This window comes from Panthera leo, chromosome B3 (genome assembly GCF_018350215.1).
Source record: "Panthera leo isolate Ple1 chromosome B3, P.leo_Ple1_pat1.1, whole genome shotgun sequence".
In the NCBI taxonomy this organism is placed as follows: Eukaryota; Metazoa; Chordata; class Mammalia; order Carnivora; family Felidae; genus Panthera; species Panthera leo.
This window is the reverse complement of record NC_056684.1, coordinates 110,051,138-110,074,099: the sequence shown is the minus strand read 5'-3', so window position 1 is coordinate 110,074,099 and position 22,962 is coordinate 110,051,138. Positions and strand designations below refer to the sequence as shown.

Genomic DNA, 22,962 nt, shown 5'->3' with positions numbered 1-22,962 from the left:
AAAAAATTCTTGGAGCTAGCAACAACAAAAGTGATAAAAAAGTGAATAAAGTAGCAAATGAGAGTTCCTGCCCCCTGAGGTTAGTATTTTTTTGTCTGTCTTTCAGGATGTGTTTCTAAGCTGTGTGTGTGTAAGTAAGAAATATGTGTGAACATTTTGAATAGTTAGGCCTATAGCTCTAATTTAGAAATGTCTTCTGTTTTTCTCTACAGCCCCTGAGTCTTTGAGAACCTTATAATGTCCCTTTGTGCCTCTTCTCACAAAGAGTTTCCTCAGCTGTTACCGATTCAAGACATGGATATCAAAAACTCACCATCTAGCCTTAACTCTCCTGCCTCCTACAACTGCAGTCAATCCATCCTACCCCTGGAGCATGGCCCCATATATATACCGTCCTCCTACGTGGAGAGCCGCCATGAATATTCAGCCATGACGTTCTATAGCCCTACTGTGATGAATTACGGTATTCCCAGCAGTGCCAGTAACTCCGAAGGTGGACCTGGTCGACAGACCACAAGCCCAAATGTGTTGTGGCCAACCCCTGGACACCTCTCTCCCTTAGCGATCCATTGCCAGTCGTCGCTTCTGTATGCAGAACCTCAAAAGAGTCCTTGGTGTGAAGCAAGGTCACTAGAACCCACCTTACCTGTACACAGGTAAGTCCAGTCTTTATTCTGAATTGTACTTCAGGGGCATTATTCAAATCACTTTATGATTTAGTGAGAAGAAAGATAGGCATTACTCCAGGTCTTTCTTCATCACATAGATTACTTAGAGCACCTAACACATATATTCTGAATTCTAGAATATCTATTCTGCTCTTCTAATCCTCATTTAAAAAGTAAGCTTGTAGATCTGGGTTCTGGGGAAAATTCACTATCATGACTACGGTTTTTAGACATTAGAGTTTGAAATAAAAAATCACTTTTCTCTTGATGAAGTGACTTGGGTTTGAAAAAGAAATTTTTAGGGGTGCCTGGGGGGCTGTCGGTTGAACATCTGACTCTTGATCTCGGCTCAGGTCACGATCTCACAGTTCCCGGGATCGAACCCTGCATTGGGCTCTGCTCTGACAGAGCCTGCTTGGGATTTTCTCTCTCCCTCTCTCTCCCTCTGCCCCTCCCCTGTTTGCACACTCTCAAAAAAACAAAAAATAAAAAAAAGAAATTTTTACTTTCTTTTCAAGTTAGATCCTTCTTATCTTGTAGCGAAATCACAGTTGAGTGTTCATGGCACATTGTGTCCAAGAGAAAAGCAACTGGGGAAGTGTTACTGCTTCAATGAAATGGACTGGACACATGAAGCCTGAAAAGACAGGCAATGATTGGTACAAGTTTTTGACAGTGAACTAAAATAGCATTTCATAAAGATTGATGGGAAACTAAATGTAGACTTTAGTTGAAATTTCTTGAAGTTAAAAAGAGTATCTGTACTCTTAAATGCAAGGTAACGTGGGTTATTTCCATTTAATTTGTAATGTGTTTAATGATAATTACAGCTATGGAGGGAAGAGGTCGGGTAGGGAGAAGGATGAGGGGGAGATAAATTTCTAAAACAACCAAAGTATTAAGTTCTTGCATGTTGGATATTGAAATTTGTTACTTTCAAATGCTGTCCTAACACTTTGAGAAAGCTATGTTACACTGTAATTTTATTTTTCTCCTTTTAAAAATCTTTGTGGGTAAAAGAGAATATAAACATTGTAGATAACCTTTTTTTAATGTTTATTTCTGAGACAGAGGGAAACAGAGTGCGAGTGGGGGAGGGGCAGAGAGAGAGGGAGACACAGAATCCAAAGCAGGCTCCAGGCTCTGAGCTGTCAGAACAGAGCCGGACACGGGACTTGAACCCATGAACTGTGAGATCATGACCTGAGCCGAAGTCAGGAACTCAACCGACTGAGCCACCCAGGCACCCCATGTAGACAACTCTTTTAAAGTCCTGTTTTTCACTCAGCCTTTAAGGGAAGAAATATTTTGTTTCTGATCATGAGATCTAATCAGAGTTCTAATATAGGGTAAATTAACCCGTAGTATAATTATCTTCGTTTATATCAAGATATAAATCTTAAATCTTATATCTTGATTGATATCAAGATATCAATTATATCTCTGACATTTCCTTTCCAAAAGAAACATGGCTTAGCACGATTAGGAACTAGCCAGGTATGCCTTTAGTGTCCGCTAATACTGCCTTCATGGGCTGTCCCTTCCTCTGTGGAAGCCACTGCCCTTCTCCCCAGCACTGCACACCTGCTTCCTTCAGAAACTTCTCTGAGGACCCGCGTGTGTGCACTTTCTCCCCCTCTCTTCTCCTTTCTCTCTTTTTCTTCTCCCTGCCTTTTCCTGTCCTTCCTTGCCCTTCCCGGCTCTTCTCCACCCTTCTCTACTCTTCCCTACCCCTTCTCTCTCTCTCTAAACCAGAGTATAGCGTTCACTTCGATGTAACTTAAAGTCTATCGGCTACTCCTCTTACAGTTATTTTCACTCTAGACCTTCATCTTAAATTGCAGAATGAAAGTTTTTGTTGCCCATTTAAATGGGAACTCTGAAGGGCTATTTAGCACCACTTAGGAATGACTGATACTTGAAAATGGTTAGGTGAGATTAGGTCCATCCTTACAGTGTTGATGAATTAGCAATTATGGAAGGCCACTGCACATCCTGCTTGTAGTTCAGACCTGTGGGTAAGACTTGTTCTGGTCACTTATTACACTCAGAGATGTGCAATCTGATGGCCACAACCAGCTGTCTATAGTTACTAGTGACCCTCAGCATTGCATGGATGGGCATAGACTCACCTAACTACCTTCAAACATCAGTCATTCCCAACAGTGTGACTCTTTCTAGATCTCATGATATCAGCAACAAAGGTCGTGCTTGATCAGATTTCCTGGAATTTATTTATTATGAGCTCTGGAGGGCAGAGGTAAATTAGGCAGTGTTCGTGCTATATTTTTTTTCTAGAAAGTCCATCTTTTCCCCTTAATGCTGTGTTACAATGAATATTTATTTTGCCCCCAGAGAGACACTAAAAAGGAAGGCTAGTGGGAGCAGTTGTGCCAGCCCGGTTACTAGTCCAAGTTCGAAGAGAGATGCCCACTTCTGTGCGGTCTGCAGCGATTACGCATCTGGATATCACTATGGAGTCTGGTCGTGTGAAGGATGTAAGGCCTTTTTTAAAAGAAGCATTCAAGGTACAAGAGTATTGTTAGCTGCTTCTGTAGTTTTCCGCTTTTGCTTTCAAAGAACTCTGCAGATGACCTGGCAGAAGTTTCACCGTTGGCCTGTTTGGTACACAAAGTACAGCAGTTGAGAGGCTCGTGTGTGTTGGGGGATGGGGTGAATGGTGGAATAGGTTGTTTCAAGCATAGAGCCCCTTATCTTTAATTCTGGATCTCTACCCCAGAGCTCCAGAACTTGAACGGATCTCTTCCCACCATCACCCATCACCATTTTCTTGGGAAGAGAGGCCTAGTTACAACTCTCATGTATCTGTTACTGGTTTTTGATCTGTGGTTACCATTAGGTTTGTATGTAACATCTTATGCATATGGTAGTTTATGTTAAGTTGATGGTCTCTCTTTTTTTTAATGTTTTTTAAAATGTTTTATTTATTCTTGAGAGACAGAGAGACAGGGCATGAGTGGGGGAGGGGCAGAGAGAGAGGGAGACCTAGAATCTGAAGCAGGCTCCAGGCTCTGAGCTGTCAGCACAGAGCCCGATGCGGAGCTTGGTCTCACAAACTGTGAGATCATGACCTGAGCTGAAAGTCGGACTCAGCTTAACCGACTGAGCCACCCAGGTGCCCCTTAAGTTGATGGTCTCTTAAGTTTGAACCCATTCTTTACTCCTCCCTCCACTCCCCTCCCCTGCTGTGTTTTAAATCTACTGTGTCATACTTTACATCCTTTTATTTTGTGAATTCCTTGACTGGTTTTTATAGATATATTTAATGTTACTGCTTTTGTGCTTCCCACTTTTCTTACTTCTGCGTATGGTTACTTTCTTTTCCACTCAAAGAGTCCCCTTCAACATTTCTCATAGGGCTGCTTTAGTAGTCATGAATTCCTTTAACTTTTGTGTCTGGGAATCTCTCTCTAAGTTTATTTATTTTATTATTATTATTTTTTTTTGAGAGAGAGAGACGCCGAGAGAGAGAGTAGGGGAGGGGCAGAGAGAGAGGGAGAGAGAGAGAGAGAGTCCCAGGCAGGTTCAGTACTGTCAGTGCAGAGCCTGATGCAGGACTCGAACTCACAAACCATGAGATCATGACCTGAGCCGAGATCAAAAGTCAGCTGCTTAACCGACTGGGCCACCCAGGTGTCTCACTTTTTCTCCCTTTCTATTCTGAATGACAGCCTTGCTGGATAGAGTCTTCTTGGTTGCAGGTTTTTTTTTTTTTCTTTCAGCACTTTGAGTATATCATGCAGAGTTTCTGCTGAAAAATCAGTTAACAGCCTTATGGAGGTTTCTCTTTTATGTAACTGTTTTCTCTTGCTACTTTTAAAATTCTCTCTTTATCACTACTTTTTGCCATTTTAATTATTATGTGTCTTGGTGTGGCCCTCCTTGGGTTGATTTTGTTGGGGTCTCTGTGGGCCTCCTAGATCTGGATTTCTATTTCCTTCCCCAGATGCAGGAAGTTTTCAGCTATTATTTCTTCAAACAAAATTTCTGTCTCCTTTTCTCTCTCTTCCTTCTGGGATCCCTATAATTCAAATGTTATTATGCTTGATGGTGTTGTTCAGTTCACTAAATCTAGTTTCATTCTTTATTTTTTTCTCTCCTATTCAGCTTGATTCCTCCCCATTACTCTGTCCTTCAGGTTGCTGATCCATTCTTCTGCTTCCTCTAGTCTGCTATTTATTCCCTCTAGTATGTGTGTGTGTGTGTTTTAAGTTTTTAATGTTTATTTATTTTTGAGAAAGAGAGAGAGGCAGAGGGAGAGAGAGGGAGACAGAATCCAAAGCAGGCTTCAGGCTCTGAGCTGTCAGCACAGAGCCCACATGGGGCTTGAACTTATGAACTGCGAGATCATGACATGAGCCGAAGTTGGATGCCTAACAGACTGAGTCACCCAGGTGTCCCAGCCTCTAGTGTATTTTTAATTTCAGCTATTGAATTTTTCATCTCTGATTGGTTCTTTTTTTGTTTTCTATTTCTTTGATAAGAGTTTTACTGAGGTCCTCTACTCTTTTCTCCAGTCCAGTGAGTATCTTTATGACCATTACTTTAAATTCTCTATCAGGCATGTTACTTATCTCTGTTTTATTTAGGTCTCTTGCTATGATTTTATCCTCTTCTTTCATTTGAGACCTTATTCCTCTGTCTCCTCATTTTGTCTAACTCTCTGTGTCTATTTCTATGTGTCAGGAAAGTCTACGTCTCCTGCTCTTGAAAGTAGTGGCTTTATGAAGAAGAGGTCCTGTAGTGCCCTGCGGTGCAATGTCTTCTGTTCACCACACCTGGGTCTTCAAGGATGTCACCTCTGTGTGCTGTGTGCACCCACTATATAGTGGCCAAGGTGCTTTGGCAGTCCTGTTGTCTGTAATGGCTCTCTTTGCCTATTGTGGGCTGAGTTGGGTCCCTTTGTTGTTAGTGAGCCAATCTGGGGCCACTTTGGCTTGAATTGAGTCAGACCAGGCATTTGCCAGAGATGTGGTAGCACTGAACTACAGGGCACTTTTCATGAGTTGTCCTTTGAGAAGCTTTTGTTGGTGGGTGGGGCCAGCAGTTAAGACCAGATGTCTGCCTCCAACCCACTGCTGGGGCCACAATTGGACTGGTGTGGTGATCTTTCCCTCTCCCCAGGTCAGGAGTCACTTTGGAATGGTGCTGGCCCCTCTCAGGGCTGCTTGTACGCTGTCAGGCTTGTGACACCTCTTTGGATGGGCTCTGGCCAAGGGCGTATTAGAGAGGGCAAGTCTGCAGGAGAACATGGGCCATGGCAGGCCTGCTGTTAGCAAGTTATATAGAGGGTATTGGGACTGTGCTGGTTTTTGCAGGTGTCTGTGTGTCTAGGCTGGGGTGTGGGGGAGGGGAATGGCACCCACCAGCTCCTTTGTTCCTGGAACAATCTCCCAATGATTCCTTCCACTCTAGCACACACTCTGAGATTAGTAAACAATCTCCCTTTCATATACCCCAGGCATTTTTCAAATAGCTGCTTCTATGCTGTACTTCCATGGGGCTGTTTGTTGTGCTGTCTCTTTAAGGGCAGGGTCTCCATTTCCTGTTTCCTTCCCAGCTCTCTCAGAGTCAAGTGCGCTGATTTTTAAAGTTCCACCTGTTAAGCCCCCCTGATTGTAAGAACTCATGAAATTACCCCCCTCTGGTTTTCAAAGCCAAATGTTAATGGGGATTTGTCTTACCTGTGTGCATTCCCCATACTTGGGGTGCCTGGTATGATAGTCTGTTCTTCTCCCCTCTCCCAGCCAGTGGGTCCTTCCCCTGCTGTGGACAGTCCCACAGGTCTGTTTAGCTCCTGACTACCGTTCCACCCTTCCTACCCTCTTCATTGTGGCCTTTTCTCTACATTTATCTGTGGAGAGTCTGTTCTGACAGTCTTTAGGTCATTTTCTGTATTATTAACACAGATGTGGGTGTTATCTAGTTGTATCCTTGGGACAAGGTGAGCTTAGGATCCTCCTATTCCACCATCTACCCCAGAAATCCCTAGTTATAAACCTTGTGAAGAAAAAGCTTGGAAAAAATGTGCTTATTAGGAATTGCAAAGATTGTTTCTTCCTTTGACTTATGTTTAATATTTGGCATGTGTAAAAGTCATGATGGTAGGATGGCTCCTGACCAAATATAGAGAGGGTGAAGGGTACAATTTAGTAGTAAAGAGTTGCCTTCCTGTAGATCCCTTGAAATTCATCCTGCTGTATAGATGGCCACCTATTTTCCTGACTCCTCCATTTAGTAGCTCTATGACTTTACCTTCTAGTCTGTTTCTTCCTCTGTGAAATGGAGATACTTACAAAGTTATTCTAAAAATGAAATGGAGTTGGTTATGTGAAAATATTTGGTCATGTATAAACATTATGCAAATTTAGGATATTCTAGTTGTTTCCTATCTCTTCTACATTGAGATATCAACATCCTTTACCTTTTCTTTGTATTTTTCTTCTAATCCTAATCTCCTTTAAATCTAGTTCCTTTAAAAGCATAGTTGGGTGGATGAGGGCCGTCTGCTATTTCCAAACTTAATTTTCTCATTAAAAGAAGAAAGCATCACAGATAAAGAAAGCATATGTCATCGAATTATCAAAACATAAATTGTATTGTTTGCTTATTTATAATTGCTTTTATACACCAAGCTTTTCATTCTGTATTTAATATATTTAGTGCTTAGATATTTTTATTTATGATAATTGCAGTAGATTATAAGGCCAGGTCCACTTCCCTATTATATAGTAAGAACAATTCAGATATCTAAAATTCAGAACTGAACTCTTGATATGATGACAGTTCTCTATCTTGTTGAGATTCCAGAATGTTATTCCTTAAGGAAATCTTGACCTAATACAACTAACTATATCCTTTGAGAAAGATCCTTTTTATTTGCTGTTGGGAAAAAAATCTACCTGAAATATCTTTGAACCCTTAGACTATGGCTGATTACAATAATAAGGGAGTTTCCTCTGCTTTCCATATATCATTCCTTCCCACCACATGGGTCAAGGAACTATTGGGAAAGGTGAAAGAAATGTCACATTGTAAGTGTGCAAAAGGGAAAGAGGTAGTGCTCTGTGCCCTTACAATTGCTTAATGTATAAATGATCATTTTTTTTGGACTCCATATTTTTCACATCCCCTAATATAAAATGTGTTGCAGCAACCAAAAATGGACACTCAATTCTTTTTGTATATTGAATAAGAATGAAATGTATTTATCATATTATCATTATTCATGATAAACGCTCTCAACAAAGGAGGTTTAGAGCATATCTCATCGTAATAAAGACCATATTTGAAAAACCCACAGTTAACATCATGCTTGGTGGTGAAAAACTGAGAGCTTCTAAGATCAGGAACAAGACAAGGATGTCCACTCTCTCCACTTTTATTCAATGTAGTACTGGAAGTCCTTGCTAAAGCAATCACACAAGAAAATAATAAAAAGCCTCCAAATTGGTAAGGAAAAAATAAAACTTTCACTACTTGCAGATGACATGATATTATACATAGAAAACCCAAAAGTCTCCACCAAAAACCATTAGAACTGATAAATAAAATAAATTCAGTAAAGTTGGGGATACAAAATTAATATACGGAAATGTGTTGTTTTTCTATACACTACTAAATAGCAGAAAGAGAAATTAAGAAAACCATTCCATTTACAACTGCACCAAAAATAATAAAATACCTAGGAATAAACTTAACCAAGAAGGTGAAAGACCGATACTCTGAAAACTATAAAACACTGATGAAAGAAATTGAAGATGACATGAACAAATGGAAAGAGATTCCATGCCGATGGACTGGAAGAACAAATATTGTTAAAGTGTCCATACTAACCAAAGTAATCAGTCGATTCCCTATCAAAATACCAATAGCATTTTTCACAGAACTAGAACAAATAACACTGAAATTTGTATGAAAGATCCTGAATAACAAAAGCAGTCTTGAGAAAGGAGACCAAAGCTGGAGGTATCACAATGCCCGATTTCAAGATACATACTACATACCTATAGTAATCAAAACAGTGTGGTACTGGCACAAAAACAGACACACAGATTAATGGAACAGAATAGAGAACCCAGAAATAAACCCATGATTATAAGATCAATTAATCCTTGACAAAAGAGACAACAAGGTACAACGGGGAGAGAACATTCTCCTCAATAAATGGTGCTGGGAAAACTGGACAGCTGCATGCAACAGAATGAAACTGGATCACTTGCTTACACCACATACAAAAATAAACTCAAAATGGATTAAAGACCTAATGTGTGTGAGACAGAAAACCATAAAACTCCTCGAAGAAAACATAGGCAGTAATCTGACATCAGCCTTAGCAACGTTTTTCTAGATATGTCTCCTGAGGCAAGGGAAACAAAAGCAAAAATAAACTATTGGGACTAGACCCAAATAATAAGCCTGTGCACAGTAAAGGAAACCATCAACAAAAGAAAAAGTCAGTCTGCTGAATGGGAGAAGGTATTTGCAATGATATATCCAATAAGTGGTTAATATCCAAAACATATATAGAACTTCTACAACTCAACACAAAAACAATAGTAATCCAATTGAAAAATGGGCAGAGAACTTAAATAGAAATTTTTCCAAAGAAGACATACAAATGGTCGATACACACATGAAAAGATATTCAGCAGCACTAATCATCAGGGAAATACAAATCAAAACCACAATCAGATATGGCTGAAATAAGTCAGTCAGAATGGCTAAAATTAACACACACACACACACACACACACACACACACACACACACACACACAAGAAATAACAAGTGTAGAGAAAAGGGAACCATCATGTACTGTTGGTGAGAATATAAACTGGTGCAGCCATTGTGGAAAACAATATGGAGGTTCCTCAATACATTAAAAATGGAATTACCAAAAGATCTAATAATTCCACTATTGGATATTTAACCAAAGAAAACTAAGACTCTAATTCAAAAAGGGATAATGCACCCTGTGTTTATTGCAGCATTACTTACAATAGCCAAGATATGGTAGCAATCTAGATGTCCATCAATAGATGAATGGATGAAGAAGTTACACACACACACACACACACACACACACACACACACACACAGTGAGAGAGAGAGAGAGAAAGAGAGAGAGAGAGAGAGAGAGAGAGAGAGAGAAAAATATTACTCAGCCATTAAAAAGGATGAGATCTTGCTATTTGTGACAACATGGATGGATCTAGAAGGTATAATGCTAAATGAAATAAGTCAGACATAGAAAGGCAAATACCATGTGATTTCATTTACATGTAGAATCTAAAAATAAAACAAATGAGCAAAGAAACAAAAAACCAGACTTTCAAATACAGAGAACAAACTGGTGGTTACCAGAAGGGGGTGTAGTGGGGGATGGGTGAAATAAAGGGAATGAAGAGGTACAAACTTCCAGTTATAAAATAGTCACAGATGGGGCGCCTGGGTGACTCAGTTAAGCATCCGACTCTTGATCTCACGGTTCATGAGTTTGAGCCCCATGTCAGGCTCTGTGCTGGCAGTGTGGAGCCTGCTTGGGATCCTCTCTCTCTCCTCTCTCTCTGCCCCTCCCCTGCTCATGCTCTCTCTTTCTCTCTCTCTCAAAATAAACTATTAAAAAAAGATCATTTTAAAGTAGTCACAGATGAAAAATATAGCATAGGGAATATAATCAATAATACTGTAATAATGTTGTAAGGTGACGGATGGCGACTACACTTACATGGCCGGCACTGAGTAGTGTACAGAATTGTTGAATCAAAATGTTATACACTTGAGCTTTTGTTTCCCAGCCATGCCTGTGGTCTTACCACAGCTTGTTTGTTCTGGATTCTAATTCTCTTTTATTCCCAAATAAACCAATCTTCCGGTTGGAAAAAAAAAAAAAAAGTTATACACCTGAAACTAATATAGCATTGTATGTTAATTATACTTCAATAAAATAAAGCTAAAAAAAGAAAAGAAATTAAATGTATTTATCTTAGTCAATTTTCTTCACATTGTTTTATTAAATAACTTTATTTTCATTGATTTTTTTAAATATGGGAGGTTATTTTTTTAGTTGAATTTGAGATACAATTTACATATAATAAAATTCCCCTATTTTATTTGTATAGTTTTATGAATTTTGAAAATGCATGTGGTCATTTAACCACCACCATCATTAAGATATGGAATGTTGCCATCAGCCCAAAAAGTTCCCTTAGGCCCATTATGGCCAATTGTCCCCCAACCTCCCAAGGCCCTGTAACCATCGATCTATTTTCTGTCCCTATAGTTTTGCCTTTTGCTAGAATGCCCTATAATTGAATCGTAAAGTATATAATCATCTGTGTATCATTTCTTTCATTTATCATGATGCTTTTAGGATTTATCTGTGTTTCATGTACAGTAGTTCATTCCTCTTTGTTACTGGGGATTATTCCAGTATTTAGATGTACCACAGGTTATGTATTCATCTGGGTTGTTTCCAGTATTACGCTATTTTGAATGAAACTTCAGTGAATATTCATGCATCTTCCTTTCTCTAGACCTAAGTTTTTGTTTCTCTTGGGTAAATACCTAGGAGTAGAATTGCTGCTTGTATGATGAGTGTATGTTTAATTTTATAAGAACCTAACAAACTGCTTTCCAAAGTGGTTGAAACATTTTGTATTCTCAACAACAGACTATGAGACTTCCAGTTGGTCTACATCCTTGTAAAAACTTGATATTGTCAGCTATTGGGTATACAGTGTGTCTCATTGTGGTTTTAATTTGTGTTTCCCTGATTAGTAATGATTTTGAGCATCTTTTCATGTGTTCATTGATTTTTTTTCTCTCTCTATATGACCTATTAAGGTCTTTTATATACTAATGTTTTATTCTGTTCTATTGTCTAGTGCTTCATTCTTATAGAAGTACCACCACATTATTTTAACTATTATAGTTTTCTTTTTTTTTAGTATAATTTTATAATGCATTTTAATACAAGCCAGTATAAATATCTCCTGTTTTAAAAGTATTCTGGCTATTTTCCTTGGTTTATTCATACATAGGAATATTAAAATAATTTTATTAAGTGTCCTCCCATCCATAATGTTAAGAAAAGTGGAGACTTTGTTAAACCTAAGAATTATTTTGGAATAAATCTTTTTAATAGTCTTCACATCAAGAATATGTCTCCATTTATTTAGGTCTTTTATATCTCGTATACAGTTTTGTTACACACACATGTATATAATACATTTCTCAGAGGTATTTCTGTAAATTTCATTCTTTTGGGCTATTTCTTTTATGTCCATATACAATAGTAATACTATTCTATTCACTTTAATTTTGGTATTCATATGAACCTTTTATCATTGTCTTTTGAAAGTTAAAATCTTTTTGAGTGCCGCTCAAAGATCTTTAATTCTTTGTTTCTTACAACTTTGAGTCTGAGCTTTCAATGGGAAGCTCTGACAGCTGGTAGGTTATACAGCAGATTCCTTATCTTGGAGGCACATATTCCATTACTTGGGATTCATTTGGCCTTGAAGCCACAAAGGATGTCCTGAGGGAACAAAACACAAGGTTGATTCCTGCTGTTGAGGGATAAGCGTGCCAGGGAGGGTGTGGATGATAAACATTGCTCTATCGTTGAAGTGACAAAATCGGGAAGCTGAACTGAGCTTAAACTCAGATCTTCTGATCTCAGTCCAGTGCTGTCTCTCCCCTCTGTGCTATGGATATGAATGATGACAGGTATTCAGACTCAATAATTTTGTAGAGTATACAGATAACCTTTTATCTGTATACAGATTATAAAAAGCACATTTTCCTATACAGCTTTATATCTTTAAGAATTAGCTACCTATTTTGCTTTGAACTTTTCTGTCAGTTCTGTTAGTATAGAATAGCATGCCTCTCAGGTTGTTGCATGAAACAGGAAAACCATTTTATTTAATTTTGTTGGAGAGGGAGAGAGAATGTGAGTGGGGGAGAGGGTTAGAGGGAAAGGGAGAGAGAGAATCTTAAGCAGGCTCCACACTCAGCATGGAGTCTGATGCAGGGCTCAATGTCACGACCGTGAGATCATGACCTGAGCTGAAATCAAGAGTTGGACGCTCAACCAACTGAGCCACCCAGGCGCCCTGAGAAAACCATTTTAATATGTGAGGTAGTTCGTATAGTTTGAGGACTTTTTTTCCCTTTTTTGCCAGAAGTGAATTCAATTACCCTGGCCTTCTTGTATAAGACATTTTCTAGGCTATTTTTATTTAGTGTGTTCATATTACTATGCTTTCTCATTGTTTTTAAGTAAAATGGTCTTTTAAAATGAGGTAAAAAAGTGAACCTTTCATTGTCCCTTAAATGCTTATTGTTATAAACCTCTATAAATCCAAAAAGGGTAACATCATGTATTATTCTTTGAGTTTTTAGAAGGTCCTTAAAAGATTGATACCTCTATGGAAAGTACTGTGTGGTTACATTTACCTTCTAGCCATAAAAGATTATGTTTTAGCGGACAATTGAAAATTTCTAATTGGGAATGTATCTTGACTTTTAGCATATAATTTATTTTTGAATGTTTTAAGTGATCATAAAAGCAATAACCAATAATTATCTGTTCCTTTTAAAAAGATTTATACCATACCTCATATTGCCTCCTACTCTTGGTGTGTGTGGAACCTGTAAATATGAGAGTTGCTTCCTTGGTTAGGTTACCTGATATGGCAAGTGGTGATGGGGGAGTCTTGTGATTATGCTATAATTATGTAAGACTCCATCATACTGGAGTGGAGAGACACGTGGGAAGTCAGAGATATGCCCCCCCCCACCCCCGCCCGGCCTGGAAGAAAGCAGACATCATGCTGTGAACTGCTTTTGGGCAGGGAAGTGGTTCCTCTATGTGTTGTCAACAGCATCCTGCTGACAGCCAGCAAGAAAATGAGAACTTCAGCCCCACAGCTGCAAATGGCTGATTCTGCAAACACCTTATATGAGCTTGGAAGGGGATGCTGAGCTTCATATGAAACCACAGCCCAGCCAACACCTTGATTGCAGCCTTTTGAAACCCTGACTAGAGTAAGCTGTGCCTGGATTCTTGACTCGTGGAAATGAGATAAGTGGGTTTGGTTTTAAGTGTGTAAGTTTGTAGAAATTTATTACGCATCACAGAATACTAAAACCATAACCTTAAGATGATTCAACTGAAGTTACATGTTTTCTTTTGTAGAATGGGGATGATAGCTCTTTCTAGGGAAGTTATGGGATTCAATGAAATGTTGATAAAGTATCTGGGAATCAGTACGTTGTCAGAATGTTGGTGAGCCAGGCTTCCTGTGTGTGGCCGGGATGAAGGTCGCTTGAGAGGGCGTTTGCATCTCTTCGAGAGCTGTACAGTCTCTGCCGTTGCTGCTACCCCAGGCTGGTTCAGGAAATGGTGGTAAAGCCACAGGCAACTGAATTTCAATTTGTGTTTGGTTGAACAAGTGTTACTGGAATCTACCTAAAGTGGGAGAGAATTATAAAATTCGATTTCGGTGTAATCGTGGAACAATGTCTTTTTGCTCTAGGGGTCGGGTAGGGTGCATCTATTTCACAAGGCTCAGCTCTGAACTCTGGGTGGAGTTCAGCCTGCACATTTCCTTATTCTCCTTGGACCAGCAACTACCCGAGGCATTTCCTTTTTTTCAAAGGGCCTCTTCTTGGCTCCAGCGGCCAAGCCAGACTGTTGGAATATCCCATCTACTTACATACTATTGGCTAAACCAAGTTTCATGGCCACACTCAACGTTAGTTGGTAGGCGAGCACACTTTGGCTGCTCTAGTGCACTGCAGGGTCACAGGGCCGCGGGAGGCAGTGGCAACTGAGAACAATAACCACAGCCAGCCTCAAGTGGCAGTTTTTTTGGTTCTTCAGTTTGCTAATTTCATTATCCCCTTAGTGATTAGTTTCGCTCTCTTATTTGACTATGAATTCCCATAAGGGGCGCCTCGGTGGCTCAGTGGGTTGAGCGGCTGACTTTGGCTCAGGTCATGATCTCACAGCTTGTGGGTTTGAGCTCTGGGTCCGGCTCTGTGCGAACAACTCAGAACCTGGAGCCTGCTTTGGATTCTGTGTCTCCCTCTCTCTCTCTGCCCCTCCCCCTCTCACGCGCTGTCTCAAAAATAAATAAACATTTTAAAAAGTAAAAAAAAAATCATGTTAAATCCCAAAGAGGGATATGTATAAAAGAATGTAAGCAATTGAATTTGGTGACCTGATACACAAGTACTATCCTTGAGGTGTTCTGTGATTTGCAGAACCAATTTCAGACGACTGTCTTACTTTCCATGTCCAAAGGAGAATATTTCAGCTTTGCGCAGTGGCAGAATTGTAGCCAATGAGGTGTATCCGAGGCACGATTATTGCTAATTGAAACCAAAGGAGAATATTTCTAATGTATCTCTTGAGAATTCTAAAAACATGCAGAGAATAGCCTAGTGGTCAAAGAGTAGGATATGGAGATATTCCTGGATTTTCTATACTCACTAATAAGGTGCTTATGACGCTGAACTTTGGCCTTTGTACCTATACCTATTGTTAAGAAGATGCCCCCTACCTCTCAGCTGGGTAGCATTATTGGTGTTGTTGACCAGGAAGACATGTAATCAAAATATTGTAACAATACCCTGCCTTTTTTGTTTTGTTTTGTTTTGTTTTTTCCTCCGTTGTAGGACATAACGATTATATTTGCCCAGCGACAAATCAGTGCACAATAGATAAGAACAGGCGCAAAAGCTGCCAGGCCTGCCGACTTCGGAAGTGCTATGAGGTCGGGATGGTGAAGTGTGGTGAGTGTTCGCTTCCTGTTTCATTTCATCGTATGGGGGGGCGTGCCGATGGCTCTTTCAAACAGGACAGGTGGGGGAACTGGGGACATGTAGCCTGGATGGGAGGAGAGTTAGGACTTGGTAATTATCATCAAGTATTTGTACGCTGCCACATTGGAGGGGGCATTAATGTATTCGCTGTAGCTGCCGAGGACAGAGCTGAGGTGAACAGGAACGAGTCACAGGAGGCACATTTTGGCCCAATATAGGGAAGAACTTTCTACAGCTCAGGTGGTCTGACGACACAGTAGACTGCTGCTGGGTTTAGGGAGCTCTAGAAACCAAAGTGCTCAAATGGGCTGGATGACCATCTGCCCGAGGCCTTGCAAAGTCTAAGGATGAAGTTCAGATAAATGTCCACAGTCAAAGCTGTGACAGAAAAGTAGAGTATCTTGTGGGTTACTTGGAGAGCTATGGGAAAGATTCATGCCTAGCCCTGTATTAGCTTTCTAGAAAAGGTACATATAGGTGTCAGAAACATGATAGAACCATGGAAAGCACACAGAACGTAGATTCTGTTGTATGATGATATCTATGTACGCATATATGCGTATAAACATACGTATGTTTGTGTATGCACACATACATGTATATGTACATGAAGAAGAAAGAAAAATGGGCACATTAGTATAACATCTGACAGTAATGCGTACCTCCTGCTCTCTCCACCTGGCTAACTTTTGATTCCCTGTCTGTACACACTTGCATGTATATATACTCACAGCAGCTCTGCCCGAGTTTTCCTGTTATTCTCTAGTCAGTATTTTGCCTGTGGTTAGTTGTAATTTCTCTATTTAAAAAATTTAAAACAAAAGTCTCTTTTCACCCTGACAGTCTCTTAGGAGCTCTGCCTTTTGAATATTCTCTCTTTTTTTGTATTTGCTATGATATAGGACCTTTAATTTCAATATTTATAATTTCTCATCTTTTACATAGACTTTTATATATATATATAGACTTTTATATATATATATATAAATGTATATATACACATATACACATATACATGTACACATATGTGTATATATACATATATATATGTGTGTGTATAAATATATATATATATACACATTTATATATACATGTATAAATGTATATGTGTGTGTGTGTGTGTGTATAAATTTATTGTTTAATTCACTTCCAAGTTAGTTAGCAAATAGTGTGCAACAATGATTTCAGGAGTAGATTCCTTAATGCCCCTTACCCACTTAGCCCATCCCCCCCTACCACAACCCCTCCAGTAACCCTCTGTTCTCTATGTTTAAGAGTCTCTTATGTTTTGTCCCCCTCCCTGTTTTTATATTCTTTTTGCTTCCCTTCCCTTATGTTCATCTGCTTAGTATCTTAAATTCCTCACATGAGTGAAGTCATATGATATTTGTCCTTCTCTGACTAATTTCACAGCATAATACCCTTCAGTTCCATCCACATAGTTGCAAATGGCAAGATTTCATTCTTTTTGATTGCCAAGTAATACTCCATTATGTGTGTGTACACACACACACACACACACACACACACACACACACATATATATATATATATATATATATATATATATATACACCACATCTTCTTTATCTGTTCATCTGTCGATGGACATTTGGGCTCTTTCCATACTTTGGCTATTGCCAACAGTACTGCTACAAACATGGGGGTGCATGTGTCCCTTCAAAACAGCACACCTGTATCCCTTGGATAAATGCCTAGTAGTGCAATTGCTCGGTCATAGGGTAGTGCTATTTTTAATTTTTTGAGGAACCTCCATACTGTTTTCCAGAGTGGCTGTACCAGTTTGCATTCCCACCAGCAGTGCAAAAGAGATCTTCTTTCTGTGCCAACATCTGTTGTTGCTTGAGTTGTTAATGTTAGCTATTCTGACAGGTATGAGGTGGTATCTCATTGTGGTTTTGATTTCTATTTCCCTGATGGTGAGTGGTGTTGAGCATTTTATGTGTCTGTTTGGACATCTCCAATGTCTTATTTGGAGAAGTGTCTATTCATGTCTTTCGCCCATTTATTCGCTGGATTATTTGTTTTTTGGGTGTTGAGTTTGATAAGTTCTTTATAGATTTTGGATACTAACCCTTTATCTGATATGTCCTTTGCAAATATCTTCTTCCATTCCATTATTGCCTTTTAGTTTTGCTGATTTTTTCCTTTGCTGTGCAGAAGCTTTTTATTTTGATGAGGTCCCAATAGTTCATTTTTGCTTTTGTTTCCCTTGCCTCTGGAGATATGTTGAGTAAGAAGTTGCTGCAGCTGAGGTCAAAGAGGTTTTTGCCTGCTTTCTCCTCTAGGATTTTGATGGCTTCCTGTCTTACATTGAGGTCTTTCATCCATTTTGATTTTATTTTTGGGTACGGTATAAGAAAGTGGTCCAGGTTCATTCTTCTGCATGTCGCTGTCCAGTTTTCCCAGCACCATTTGCTGAAGAGACTGTCTTTATTCCATTGGATATTCTTTCCTGCTTTGTCGAAGATTAGTTGGTCATACGTTTGTGGATCCATTTCTGGCTTCTCTGTTCTGTTCCATTGATCTGAGTGTCTGTTTTTGTGCCAGTACCACACTGTCTTGATGATTACAGCTTTGTAATACATCCTGAAGTCTGGGAGTGTGATGCCTCCAGCTTCAGTTTTCTTTTTCAAGATTGCTTTGGCTATTCGGGGTCTCTTCTGGTTCCATGCAAATTGAAGGATTGTTTGTTTTAGCTCTGTGGGGAATGCTGATATTATTTTGATAGGGATTGCTTTTTCTTTTTCTTTCTGTATGTAACAGATAAGGCACCTCATCTGGCTATATTATAGTAGAGCAGAAGTCCTCTTATTTGATCACACTTCTCTGGCTTTATAATCACTGATGTTTCCTGTTTTCTTTGTAAGACACCCTGCCAATGCCCATGAGCTCCCCGTGTGTATTGGTTACTCTTTAAAACGTTCAAGCATTTCTGTTCCCACCACTTTAGTTATAGCCTTATCAGTAACCAGTAGACTTTTTCCAAAACCTATTTCTACTCATTGTAACTGTCAAATTATGTAATTTAATTAGAATTTATACAAACATGAGGGGCGCCTGGGTGGCTCAGTCGGTTGAGCGTCCGACTTCAGCTCAGGTCACGATCTCGCGGTCTGTGAGTTCGAGTCCCGCGTCGGGCTCTGGGCTGATGGCTCAGAGCCTGGAGCCTGCTTCTGATTCTGTGTCTCCCTCTCTCTCTGCCCCTTCCCCGTTCATGCTCTGTTTCTCTCTGTCTCAAAAATAAATAAACATTAAAAAAAAAAAAGAATTTATACAAACATGAAATATGAGTAGGAAAAGATATCATTTCTGTGAAAGCTTTGAATACAACCGTAAAGGAGGGACACCAGGCTGGCTCAGACGGTAGAGCATGTGACTCTTGATCTCAGGGTCGTAAGTTCAAGCCCCACATTGGGTGTAGCACTTACAGTAAAACAGCAACAACAACAACAACTGTAAAAGACTAGTAGCTGTTGAGTTAGGTATGAATGAGATTGTGGCGGGGGGGGAAATCATAAACCTAGAAAAATTCTGAATTTGGATTGCTTTATGAGTGCCTAAGTTCTTGCTCCGTTGTAAAGAAGTGGAAATTGGAAATTCAGAGGCTGTGCATCGTGGATATGGTTTATGTAGGAAAGTTACTTGTGATTTAATTGGCAGATGTGCTTAAGGAGAAAGATTTGGTCCTCTGACAAAAGATTACAAGTTAAGTGTTTCATATTTTAAGTTAACATTTTAAGGTGAGTGTGTATTTTTTAAAAAGCTATTTACAATTTAGTCAGGATAAGAACACTTTTATTCTACTACAGGTAGACAGGTGTACCTGGACAGGTGTAGCCCTGGTGGTTTGGGACCAGGGCAGGAGCACATGATAATCCGCCTGCAGGGGGCGGTGTATGCGGTGGGAGAACAAGAGGACAGGACTCCCGAGGGTTGAATTTCCTTTTTTGTCTTATTTCTTGCTATCTGTGACTATGCTCAAACCTAACGTTTCTGGCCCTTGGTTTTCTTATCTCTGAAAAGAAGATATCTGTTTCACTGAGTTTTGTGAGGAATACATATGAAAAAAAATATAAAGACCTAGCACAGTGTTTGGCACTAAATTTTAGTTTTCCTTCCTTTCCCCTCCCTCTTTGAAAAGCTCATATAAGTTATGAGGAGTTTTGATACAATACGGTCTTGCAAGGCAGAGTACAGAGATGTACTTTAAAACATCTTTCTGGGGCGCTTGGGTGGCTCAGTTGGTTAAGCGTTCAACTTGGGCTCAGGTCATGATCTCAGTTTGTGAGTTCGAGCCCCGTGTCAGGCTCTGCACTATGAAGCCCGCTTGGAATTCTCTCTCTCTGTCTCTCTCTCTCCCCCCCTCTCTCTGTTCCTCCTCAGCTTGTGCTTTCTCTCTCTCACAAAATAAATAAACTTAAAAAAAATCTTTCATGATACCAACTCAAAAGAGATCTGCAACCCTATGTCACAGCAGCATTATTTATTTGTTTGTTTATTTATTTATTTTTAAAATTTATATCCAAGTTAGTTAGCATATAGCAGCATTATTTATAATAGCCAAAGCATGGAAATAACCTAAGTGTCCATTGCCAGATGAATGGATAAAGAAGTTAGTGCGTGCGTGCGTGTGTGTGTGTGTGTGTGTGTGTGTGTGTGTGTATAAAAATGGAATAGCATCCAGCCATTAAAAAAAAAGCCCACAAAGAAATCTGCCATTTGTGACAACTTGGATGAACCTTGAGGGCACATGCTAAGCGAAGTAAGTTAGAGAAAGACAAATACTGTTTGATCTCACTTACATTGGAGTCTAAAACAAAAACAAAAACCCAAACTCATAGAAAAAGAGATCGGATTTGTGGTTACCAGAGGCAGGGTGTTGGGCGAGAGGGAATTAGAGAAAAGTGACCAAGGGTACAAACTTCCATTTACAAGATAAGTTTTCTGACATAATGTACAGCATGCTGTCATTAACACTGCTGTATGATAGATATGAAAGTTACTAAGAGAGTAAGTCCTAAGAGTTCCGAAAGAAAAAAGAAATCTTTTTCCTTTCTTTCTTTTTTTTCTTTTAACTTTCCCTCTTTATTGCATCTATATGAAATGATGGATGCTGACTAAACTCACTGGGGTGGTCATTTCACAATATACATAAGCCAAACCATTATGCTGCATACCTTAAACTTACACAGTGATATATGTCAATTATATTGCAATAAAATTGGAAAGAAAAATCTTTCATGGAAAGGAAAACCAGAGAAAAGGTCATTAAATTTGGCCAAAAAGAAATTGGGCAGGGCTCTCTAAGAGAAAACATTTTATCATCTTTGGAGATTGCATGCTGAGATGGGTTGATGTGCAAACATCTGGATATATCGCCCTTTACTGACCACAGAGAAGGACCATTAGGAGTGAACTTTCTTAACTATGCTTCCCTCCTTTTCCAGCACTCTTCTTGTCTGTCCTCTCAATAAACCCTCCACCCATATTCTTCCTTCCTTCCAGTCTTGGAGGAGTAGAGACTCCACCTGCACCATTTCCCTTTTATTCAGAAATTTTGTCTTTTCTGTTATCACCGTTTTCTTCACCAATCTTGGGTTTTCTATTGAGGTTTTAATATGGTTGTTTAAATGGTGGGAAGATGCTCACCCAGACTTACTTCAGGGATGAGGCTTTGTTGTAAGGATACGCTGAAATGTAAATAGCCCGGAAAACAATCCAAAAGGCCATGCATTTGATCTCTAGAGATTCCTGTGTTGGGAGAATAAATCTGTATCTTTAGATGCCGTCTCTCTATTCATCTGCTGTATATACACATGACAGGGATTGGATAGGGATGTGGGACAAAGTAGTAAAACTGCCAGCTTTGGATTCAGACAACTGCTTTCACTATTTTCTAGTTTTCTACCCTGGGCAAGTTATTTGAGCCTTCTTGTGCCTGGCCCCTCCCCTGTATCTTGGAGATGCTAATAGCCCCTGCCCTCTAGGGCAGTTTTCAGAATGAAATAATCTATATACATTGTACAATATCTGACACATAGAAGCTTCCAGTAGCTGTGAGCTGTCATTTTGATCATGTACCATTATTATCATTGTTGTCATTGTCATCACCATTGTCATCAACATCTTTTCACTGGGGCTATTTACCACTTTCTATTTTTTTTACGTTTATTTATTTTGAGAAAGAGCACGCATGCATAAGTGGGGGAGGGGCAGAGAGAGAGGGAATCGAGAGAAAATCCCAAGCAAGCTTCCCACTGTCAGCACAGAGCCTGATGCAGGGCTCGATCTCATGAACCATGAGATCATGACCTGAGCTGAAATCAAGAGTCAGGCACTTAGCTGACTGAGCCACACAGGCGCCCATATTACCACTTTCTAATATGGAGCACTCCTGTTTGGTAGAGTTCTTTATCACGCTTCCTCAGAGCCACACTGAGTGACTGCCTAGATTCCAGTGTAAAAGCCGTGACACTAGAAATATCCTTGGTAGAAAACAGTGAGTTCCTGGCTGAAGACTATTTTATTGATCTGGAATCCCCAGGACTCTGTCAGAGCTCAGTATATAGGGCTTTGTCAGTGAAAGCTGATCAAATAAATTTGAGTGTGTGATTCAAAATGTTTCTCTTTGTATGTTAACCTGTGTCCTCATATACTCTACAAAAAGGAGATGTGTGATCAGACAGGCGCTTTCTTAAACCAAACATTTTGTTCCTTTTTACCCTGGGGGTATAATTGATCTTAAATAATACCTATTGTTTTATGTCTGATTACTAACACAATGAATTATATTTTAGGCTTTTAATTCTTTTAGTAAACAGTTTGATTTGGTTATCTCTAGATAGATAGAGGCCTTCCTTCTAGTTTGATTAGCCAAGGATAAGAAGAAATTCAGATAACTTTTCTTGGGAGCAAGTAATTTAAATGTACTCATACCTCTTAACTAATATTTCTTTTTAAAATATGGACAACTGAATTTAGTAAACAAACATAATGGTAGGAATATAGAAACTAGGCATTTTTCAGATATTTTAGTTTTTTTGTGTGTGTGGGAAAGTTGTACCCATGCTCATGACATCCTGACTTATGTCTTTCTTAATTTTCGCTTTGTATTTTTGTCTTTAACCAATGGATTTCAAATTTTTTTTTAATGTTTATTTATTTCCAAGAGAGAGAAAGAGAGACAGAGCGTGAGCAGGGGAAAGGCAGAGAAAGGGAGACACAGAATCCAAAGCAGGCTCCAGGCTCCAACCTGTCAGCACAGAGCCCAATGCAGGGCTTGAACCTACAAACTGCGAGGTCATGACCTGAGTTGAAGTCGGACGCTTAACCCACTGAGCCACCCAAGTGCTCCTAACCAATGGATTTTTAGAAATTCTTTTGTGCTAAACTTTACAGGGGCCTGGGTTAT

At 39.4% G+C, this 22,962-nt stretch overlaps 1 protein-coding gene and 1 pseudogene across 3 annotated transcripts in view; both read left to right on the top strand.

The window, feature by feature from the left end:
- The first annotated feature begins 227 nt into the window (after window positions 1-227).
- ESR2 (estrogen receptor 2) overlaps window positions 228-22,962 on the top strand; it is a 59,642-nt gene continuing 36,907 nt past the window's right edge. For all 3 annotated transcript variants that reach the window (XM_042943462.1, XM_042943463.1, XM_042943461.1), the window contains exons 1-3: window positions 228-656; window positions 3,024-3,196; window positions 15,381-15,497. In XM_042943462.1, the coding sequence (XP_042799396.1) occupies window positions 238-656; window positions 3,024-3,196; window positions 15,381-15,497 (709 nt within the window). In that variant the 5' untranslated portion in view covers window positions 228-237. The remainder of the gene's footprint in view (window positions 657-3,023; window positions 3,197-15,380; window positions 15,498-22,962) is intronic.
- Window positions 15,018-15,205, top strand: LOC122223246 (annotated as a pseudogene).